General features: G+C 42.3%; 1 protein-coding gene across 1 annotated transcript; it reads left to right on the top strand.

The window, feature by feature from the left end:
• The first annotated feature begins 451 nt into the window (after positions 1 to 451).
• Positions 452 to 4,863, top strand: C23H6orf141 (chromosome 23 C6orf141 homolog). Its single transcript, XM_027525022.1, has 2 exons — positions 452 to 1,440; positions 4,433 to 4,863. Exon 1 carries the CDS (start codon positions 593 to 595, stop codon positions 1,157 to 1,159), a length of 567 nt encoding a protein of 188 aa, XP_027380823.1. The 5' UTR covers positions 452 to 592; the 3' UTR covers positions 1,160 to 1,440; positions 4,433 to 4,863.
• The last annotated feature ends 4,770 nt before the right edge of the window (positions 4,864 to 9,633 follow it).

Raw genomic sequence — 9,633 nt, forward strand, 5'->3', positions numbered from 1 at the left:
ATTTCTCAAAGGGTTCCACATTTCTAGCTACGTTCGATAAGCTTGGCAACCTGGTGGGGTGGGTTCGGAGTCAAGGAAACTTTTATCAGAAGACCTTGATTAAATTAGTGGCTTTTTGTTTTTACTTCCTTGTTCCTTCACTCCAAGGAGAGTCCTTGGAAAGAAGGCATACTTTGTGCTTGGCATTTCGAGGAGGAAGTAGGGGTGTGTGTGCAGTCCAAGTGTCTACCGTATCTGGAGACAAACGGAGATGGGCTGGAAATTAGTATAGAGCAGAGAAGAAAGAGGGGAGAGACTCGGAAATGAGACCACAGCTGCAGGGCTAAGAAGACGATGAGCGATCCGAGGTGGGGGAGGGGAGGCTGTGTCGGGTGTGGAAGGGGCGGGATTGGGCGGGGGGTGTTTGGGAGGGGAGACTTTTCGCCTTTAAAGGTCCGGAGTGACGGAGAGCGTGGGCGCAATACCGTAGCGGGCGTGGCCAGTCCGAGTCCCGGGAGGCGGGGCGCGCGAGACCACGCCCACGGCCATCTGTCCCGCGCTTTCTGGAGCTCGGCTTGGCGTTCGCTGCAAAATTCCGTGGAAGAACCACCGGATGAATGGCCCTCATACTGGAATGGGGGCCCCGGGTCCCCGCGGGGCTCCAGATCTCGCAGACTCGCCCCGCAGCGAGCAACGCTGCCAGCAGTTTGCGCTCGAGGCGGGGCGCTGGGCTCCCTCGGCCCCAGGTGCCCGGAATCTCTCGGCGGCGGAATCGAGCCGCAGGCAGGGCGGTGCCCACGAGGACCGCGAGGTGGGGGAGAATGCGGACTGTGATTCCTGGGTCCGAGATAAAGTGCTCTTTCTTTTGCACCCGGAGAGGTGGTTGGGGACTAAGGGGGACGCCGCGCCGGAAGAGGTGGCCGATGAGGAGGACCTTTTCAAAGCGCAAGGACAAGACCGGGAACCCAACTGCTCTTCTCCTCTCTTTCCACGGAAAATTCGAATTTCTGGCAGCCGTGTAGACGCTCCCTCTCGAGCTCCCAAACCCCTGCTCGTGCGGGTCTTGGATTATGAGGTGACACAAGAAGTCCTGGAGGTCGCATGGGCGAAGGGTAGCATGACCACGCTGACAGAGGAGCGCTCCATGACCGCGGTTACTTTCCGCACCAACAGGGAGTGAGACGCGTTGCGGGGCGTCAGGATCCCTGGAGAACCCCGCGCTCTCGGCACAAAGAGAAGCACCCGTGTCCACGTAGAGAGGATCGTTTCACGAACCTGATGCCCGGACAAGATTCAGTGGGCTAGAGGAGCCCGAGGAATGTTCCGGGACGGTGAAGCAGCGCTTATCAAGAAAATGCGCTTCCGGAAACTCCATCCTGTGATTAACAAAACAGCAAGAACCTTTTAAGAGTCTGGCAGTGCTCTCCTGGAAGGCACAGGGCACCCAGTGAAGACTGAACTGTAAGCAACAAATACCTCCTTACTGTGCGGTCTGCGGACCTTAGAAGAGGGAAAGAGATATATTTTCAAATTTGTAGAACGCGGGAATTTTAAAATAAGAAAATCTATTGTTAATCTTATTTTGCAATTCCTTTCCATTGGTCACTTTTCTGCCTCCGCCCCCTTTCTCTGTGAGACCTGAAAACAGAAGGGAAGTTTGAGGTTGGCTCTCTGCCAAGGGGTGGAGGTGGGAATATTTGGGGAGAGAGGTTTGTTTTAAAACTGAAATAGAAAGTAAAAAGAAATGGGAAAATAAAATGAAAAAGCAGTTAGTAAACAAAATCTCTTTTTGTTACTCTGCTGATGTGCACATCTTTCTACTTGTTTTCTTTTTTTCACATTTAAGTGTTAGGGCTTCCTCTATGCAGGAGACCAGAGGTCGATCCGTGGGTCGGGACGATCTCTTGGAGAAGGAAATGGCAACCCACTCTAGTATTCTTGCCTGGAGAATCCCAGGACAGAGGAGCCTGGCGGGCTGCAATCCATGGGGTCGCAAAGAGTCAAACACGACTGAGCGACTAACACAAGTGTTGAGAAGAAAAGAGGCGCTAGGAAAAGAAGGGGGGAAAACGGAAGGCAGAACTTTGAAAGTGAAATGCCTTTTAAAAAGACTTAACCCCAAACTTCCCTCGTGGCTCAGACCATAAAGCGTCTGTCTACAATGTGGGAGACCGGGGTTTGATCCCTGGGTCGGGAAGATCCGCTGGAGAAGAAGGAAATGGCAATCCACTCCAGTACTATTGCCTGGAAAATCCCATGGACAGAGAAGCCTGGTAGGCTACAGCCCATGGGGTCACAAAGAGTCGGACACGATTGAGCAATTTCACTTCACTTCACTTTTAACCCCAAAGTATCTAATTTAGTTCAGTAAAAATGCCATTAATATGAAAAATTTAGTTATTTTAATGTTTGGAATACTGCAGATAAAGGTAGATAGAAATGTATAATTTGCCATAAAATGACCATATCTTACTCAGAGTTTCTTATTAAGATTTGTAGTCGAGACCGAATCAAAAATACATCTCTCTTGATGCTGTTGGGGAAAAAAATTTCTTTTGATGCTATTGAAACAAGTCATTTTTACTATTATTATTTTTAAAATTTTTTGTTAAACACCATCTTTATTAACTCTAGTAGTGGGGCCTGGTTTGAAGGTGTGTGAGGAGCAAAGCACCCCCTCTAGAGATGATCTGATGAACTGAAGGAGTATCTGGTTACTGCAGGAATTAATGAAACAAATGGGGACTCTGACTCTTGAGGAGTAAACTATTGAACATGGCCCCCTCCCAGACTCCTCTTTTGCCCCTTATTTTCAATTTAGAGCTTGACAGACCTTCAGATGTGGTCTGATCCACCTTTTGCCAGACAAGACAGGTAAGATACGTCCCTGTTTCACAGATGAGCCAACCTAGACCTGGAGGTCAAGTGGTCACACAGCTAGTTACTGCATATGCTTATTAAGTAGATAATATGATCTGGTCATCTCTCTTGTAAAAGTTTGGGGATGGCCTTTTGGACTTAGTTCTAGGGAGTCAGAGATGAGTGAGGGCAGCCTGGGTTTTCTGACTCATGTTTATGAGAAATACTAAGATCACCTTGGTGTTCCTGAGTCTGGCCAGGCCTGTAGCCTGGAGACTCACTACTAGCAGTTCTCAGGCCAGTGTGAGCCTCACTTGAGTGGAATTAAGTATCTTAAGAGCTCATCTGTGCTCAAAATTGCTTGGTAGGTCAAAAAAGTAATACAGACTCCATGAAATGAATTATCTTTTTACCTAACAACCCTGCCTGGCTCCAATGTGAGTTTTAACTTAGCAGGCAAATTTCAGATCTGAGTTAACAAGTTGTTGAGAGTCAACTTGTGCCCCACATGGTTTAGCTTTGAATCTAGACAAGAAAAGTTGCTTTTTTGTTTTTTTGTCTGCATGACATGCAGGATCTTAGTTCTCCAATCTGGGATCAAACCTGTGCCCTCAGCAGTGAAAACGCTGAGTCCTAACCATTGGATCTCCAGGGAATTCTCGAAAAGCCTCTTTAAAGTTGACCCAAAACAGTAGTATCTTTCCCTTGCCTTCTCTATGGAGCAAACTCAGGAGCTGAACTACTTGGGTTCGAAATCACTCCACCTCTAACTAACCGTGAGCGTTAGGGCAAGTGCTTCTCCTCTCTGTGCCTCTGGGTCCTTAATTGTTAAATAAGAATAATAAATAGTATCAACCTCACAGGGTTTTTTCCTAGGATTAAGTTAGATGAAAAATATTTTGAACAGTGCTTGGCATATAGTAAATGCTCAAGGTTAACGATTATTATTGTTTTTCTTATTGTTTAGTTCACTTTAGGCTTTTGTTTAATAAAAAGCGTCAGAAGGCACACACACAAAAAAATGCATAGATCCTAAATGAGTGGTTTTTATGGACTTTTTTCTGCATTCTTGGAAGAAGAGGTTTATTTCTAGCTTTTCCCAACGTTTAATAGATCAGTAAATACATTCCTTAAATTCCTTAGTAATAGCCCCCCTTCTCCCCAGCTTGTGATAAGATTGATCCTAAGTCTAAGAGGCCTAAGTTGCCCTGCGCTTCACAGCCTTTGAAGAGGATTCACAGACTGCTTGATTCTCTGGCAGCTACGAGCTTGCAGTACTTTCTTTAGAACCTGTCAGGTTAGTCTATCTGCCCTCTGGGATTTGAAATCTGGCACCCTTGTCATCTCGGAAAAGCAGAATAAGAGAATTTTCATTTCATCTCCTTTCTTTCAAAAATGTATGTACTCTAGTCAGCCAAATTCTTTTAATCCAAATGTTTGGGTTAATTTCCTTTCCTTTAAGTCAAAATTATTTTTAAGGCATTTATCAACCTCCCTGCCAACTGCCTACAATATGCTTATAGATTTTCTTTTAAAAGCTGTCTCCCTGATGTAGAAAGTCATAAGTTGAAGTCCTGTTGGGTTTGCTTCACAGGTGTTCCTGATCCCTGAGCAGAACCCTGTCGTGGACAGAAGCTGAGGAATCTCCCAGTTAACAGTGTCCTGGGAGTGAAGCCAGACAGAAGCTTGGGCATCCTCAATGCCAACTTGACTTAAAGCCAAGTCTCTGAGAATGACTGGGTCTTGGATCTTTGGTCTAACTTCCACCTCACCAAAAATGGGTCATCTACAGCTGTCTTATGTGGATGAATCACAGCAACGACTTCGGAAGCCAGCTGACCACTCAAGTGGCCAAAGACATATGACAGCCACGTAACTGCCATGGATCAAGCAAGTGTCAGCCTGTTTTAACCTTTGTCCACAGTCTCCGTCAACTTTGAGAGTCATTACACTCCACTTGCTGATCTTATTCTTGTTGGTCATCACTAGCACTTGATGTGCCTTTTTGCTTAAAAAAAAAAAAAAGAGAAAGGATAAAGAGAAAAAGCTCTCTGTCAACAGAAAAAGTTACTTTCATTGCAAAAAAATTTAAGGAAATGTTAGTTTGTGAGGAAAAAGAAACATGAAATTAAACAAAAACTCACCCGCGACCCCAGATCTCTTTTAATATTTGGTATGTTTCCAGTCTGGTTTTATGTATTTGGTTTTTTAATGTATGTATATATGTGCATATAAATATATAATTTTTCTGAGCATAAACTATATAAAATCTGGGTATTGTCTTCATATTAACAAATGCATGCTGCTGCTGCTGCTAAGTCGCTTCAGTCATGTCCAACAATGTGCAACCCCACAGACGGCAGCCCACTAGGCTCCCCCGTCCCTGGGATTCTCCAGGCAAGAACACTGGAGTGGGTTGCCATTTCCTTCTCCAATGCATGAAAGGGAAAAGGGAAAGTGAAGTCGCTCAGTCATGTGCGACTCTTAGCAACCCCATGGACTGCAGCCTACCAGACTCTTCCGTCCATGGGATTTTCCAGGCAAGAGTGCTGGAGTGGGTTGCCAGTGCCTTCTCCAAACAAATGCATGCTGCTGCTGCTGCTAAGTCGATTCAGTTGTGTCCGACTCTGTGCGACCCCATAGACGGCAGCCCACCAGGCTCCCCCATCCCTGGGATTCTCCAGGCAAGAACACTGGAGTGGGTTGCCATTTCCTTCTCCAAAACAAATGCATACTAGGATCCTATTCAAGGTATGGTCTGTGAACCAGCAACTTGGACATCCTGAAGGACGGGTTTTTAAGAAATCCAGAATTCTAGGCCCAACTCTTAAGTCTGTTGAATCAGATTTCTCATTTTGTCAAGATCCCTGGGTGATTCATATTAAAGCTTGACAGGTATTGACATATATGCTATATTTACTACTGTATCCTATTTTGTCACTTACAAAAACTGAAAAAAAAATTATTTTTTATATATTCCTCAGTAATTGTTAACAATGTTGTGGAAATAACACTGTAGAATTATGAAAACATTTAGAGATTACAAAAGAGTGAAATATGTATTGCTGTGTGAATTGGCAAAGAGATCTCTAAAAAGTTTTGTCTTTTTTTTTTAAGCCTTATTATTCTAAGGTTTTCCTAATGAAAGACTGATTGGTTATTGAAGGTCAAACTATTTCAGAAATGTGATTCTTTTATTGTCTAATAATGTGAAACAATACTTAAAAATCTCCCTAAGGGAAGTGGGGCAGGAAGTCTTTAAAGAAAGCCCAATTACAACACTTAACAGGCTGAGTCAGGACTTGCCAGCCACTAGCAATGGATTGGGAGGGGGTGGGGGGAAGGTGGAGCCTGAATTTGAATCAACTGATTCAGATAAGAAAACAAAGGCTGTGACTCTTGAACACCCTGATATTCTTATAACTGTGGTCAGTACTTTGCTCTTTAATTAGGGAGGGTGAATCTTTATAACTTTGTTTCTGTAGATGAAGATAAGGAAAGAAACAATCCAGTTTACTTTGGAAAGAGTAGGGGATTATAATCAGTTATTAGGCACAATGTAGCTAATAGTTAACAAAACATAAGACTTGGTTAGTTTCAAAGCAGGGAATTAATTTAAATTCAAACTTAGATTTCTAAGATCCAATGAGTACTTTCAGGAGGCTGCAGCCTTAAGAAATACAACAGAGGCTGTTCATTCAGAGCTTGGTCATAGAAAGGGAGTCAGCTAATATCACCTGTACAGGACAGGGGAGCGAAGGCAGGCATGGTAGAGGGAAACTTTTATAGTGACCAAGATGATGTTAATTTTATTCTCAGCTCAAGCTAAACTTCAGGTTTTTTCCTGACTATAGCTTCTGAGCGCCTTTTCCTTAGATCATTTTAACTGAAAGTGGGATCAGGCTGCTGGCCACTCAAATGCCAATTCCAAAGCAAGGTTTGTGGGAAGGACAGATTGCCTTATTTTAGATGCTGGCCCACTGACAACTCCAGCGGGCTAGAGCTTTTATAGACAGAGGGTGGTGGCTACGTGTAGAAACAGCACCATCAGCTCTGACAGTCATCTTGAAATTGGTCATCGGTGGTCTGACTCGTGTCATCGTGATTAAGTACAGTTAATCTTCAGTTCCAGAGTCATTTTGTTTCCTTGAGGCCAGTACTTGGAACTGTGGCAGCTTAAGTCATGGCTACAGTCTAGTCATCATGTAGTTAGCTTCTGCCTGGTGGGGATTTCAGTATCTGCAACACTGCTCACAGGATATAGCTCAGAATATTATCTATAACCGTCAAAAAGCAACTAAAAGTCCTTAACTTCGCTTAGTATTAATAGCTAAACTATTATTGTTTTGTCCTGCTTTTCTTTGCTTCTGTGTTTTCCCAGTTCTCTGATTAAACTTGTTCTTTGGTTCAAGTTTTTCCACAGACAAAAGGCAAGTGGAGAATGTCAGCGGGAAGACCATAGGATCTTGCAGCCATTTCAGCATTACTTGAGAAAACTTGGAATTGTAAATTTCTTTCTCTGCCCCTTTGAGATATAAATCTCCTAACCTCTTGCCAGTTTTACAACCCAGGAGCAGGACTGTCTGTCTCAAGGACCAGAAGCAATTCCTTTGAAATATAATCTAGAAAGATGAGGGCCCCAAGTCCTAGTTTCTGCAAGGGAGTCAGGACCCAGCTTCAAAATTTCAGAGACCAACTAACCTCAGTGCTTAAAAACTCACTTTTTGTTTCAGAGGACTTGAGGTCAGTTTCTCAAACCAGTGGTGTTTACTAAGACTATTTTTCTGTCTTATTTTTTTTTATTATCACATGTGATCTGACTATTGTCCATTTATAGTGTTCATCACTCATCTTGAAGACAGAAACTAGAAGACTCAGTTTCAGAATTCTGGAAGGTCCAGTCACAGAATTCTTTTTTTGGAGAAAATCACATTATAATTCTTAGAATCCAGCATTGTGAGGAGTTTCTTTATGGAGTGAACTATATTCTGGCATAGTTCAGCCCTGACTGTTGACACCCAAAATGCTGTATAACGGATTAGTGCCACCTTAAGAGAGTAAAATAAGAACTGCACAGCGTCCGTGTAGGCAGAGGGCAAATCCATTGATCGATCACTGAGGCTATTAAGTGCACAAGCCTAGTCCTAAGGCTGATTTGTTGGACAAATCTGCCCCAAGCTCAGAACCCTGAATGTTAAAGCTGATTTGCGTGCCTGTTAGATAATCCTTAGGCATATGTCTCACTTCTAAAAAATCTTGTGACTTTGAGTTTATTTTGAAAGCCTGCTGGGTCCATGAAAAAGTAGGTACAAATGAATACCCTGAATTCAGCTTACTTGGGAGGGAGACAAGGAGGTATATAGGGCACCAGAGGATTTTTAAACCAAAGGACTTTAAGGGAAGACTTGTGAACACAGACACCCTGCGTAAAGATTCCCTGACCACTGATGTCCGCATTTCAGAAAGAAGCCATCTGCCAGCCTATGGACTTCCCAAGCCAGCCTCAACATTGACTAAGATTCCAGAGGTTATATAGGCTCAGGCTTTACAATCTTTCCATCCCAACATCCCAACTGGATGGGAAAATGTACAAACTTAACAAGTAAAGTAATCTTAAAATGTAAGAGTAGAAGAAAGGAGGTTCTGTGACCTGTATTCAGTGACAGAGTTATCTTCAGGCGATGAGCGGGGTTTATCCCAGGAGTGAAAAGTAAGCAGTACATCATCTTCAGAGATCTAAAAATAATGACAACGCTGACTAAAAGCCTATCGGCTTTTTTATTATCACTATAGGCTTAGTAATAAAATACTTGTCTCTGAAGAAACCTATTGTTAATCTAAATTGTAAAAAAATTCCTGTGATTACTGTTTAAAGTTGAACAATTTAGACGTAAGCCTCCAATGAGCATATCTTTATTTTCCTTTACTGTTTTTTTCTGTGTGAAGATAATATAAGAACTCTCAGTGTTGTGCCCCAATCAATCTCTTTCTCCCTCTCTCTCTCAACCACATGTATACATATACACACACATCCTCTCTCTCTCACACACACACACAGAATAAGCTACATGCATTCATTTAGACAGTAAGTCCCTAAGACTTCAGAATCTTACTCACTTGGAATGCACTTTGTGTCTCCAACCCCTATATATTCCTGTATTTCAACAGTAGAGTCAGTATAAGTTTGTAACACAGGAGTTGTGGTGACTAAGAAAGAGAACTCGAGTTACTTCAGTTCTGATATTATCTGTGATTTATGTACAAAACTTTAGATAGGGAAACAGTGAAATGTAATATTTTTTGTTCAATAAGTGCAAATTTAGTTCACCCATGAATGGTTTTATTGGATTTGGGTAATTAACATGAAATTATTTATTGATTTTTTAAAGAATGAATCAGGAAAACATTCCATGAGTGGTATAATTTAGTAGTTTCTGGTTTTTTTTGTAGACATTTCTACTAAATATAAAAACTAGACAGTTGTATTAAAGTGTATTAGCTGCTTGACAGTTCTTCATATATAATAATTATATCAGACTCACCAAAGGATCAAAATTGTTTACTGTATGATTACTATTGAATATCATTTTTCATATTAATGTTAAAAATCATCTGCTTCTGGTGTCACATTCACTAAGTATCCCTCTGCCAATATGTAGTCATAAAGTCATAAAAATGGGGAACTGAAAGGATTGGAATTAGAACTCAAATTCCTGATTTTGAATCAAAGCTATTTCTGTTGATCTCTGTAAAAGAAAGCAGTCCATGAATTAATTTTGACTTTAGATTTAGAAT

The sequence above is a fragment of the Bos indicus x Bos taurus genome, chromosome 23 (assembly GCF_003369695.1).
Source record: "Bos indicus x Bos taurus breed Angus x Brahman F1 hybrid chromosome 23, Bos_hybrid_MaternalHap_v2.0, whole genome shotgun sequence".
Taxonomy (NCBI): domain Eukaryota; kingdom Metazoa; phylum Chordata; class Mammalia; order Artiodactyla; family Bovidae; genus Bos; species Bos indicus x Bos taurus.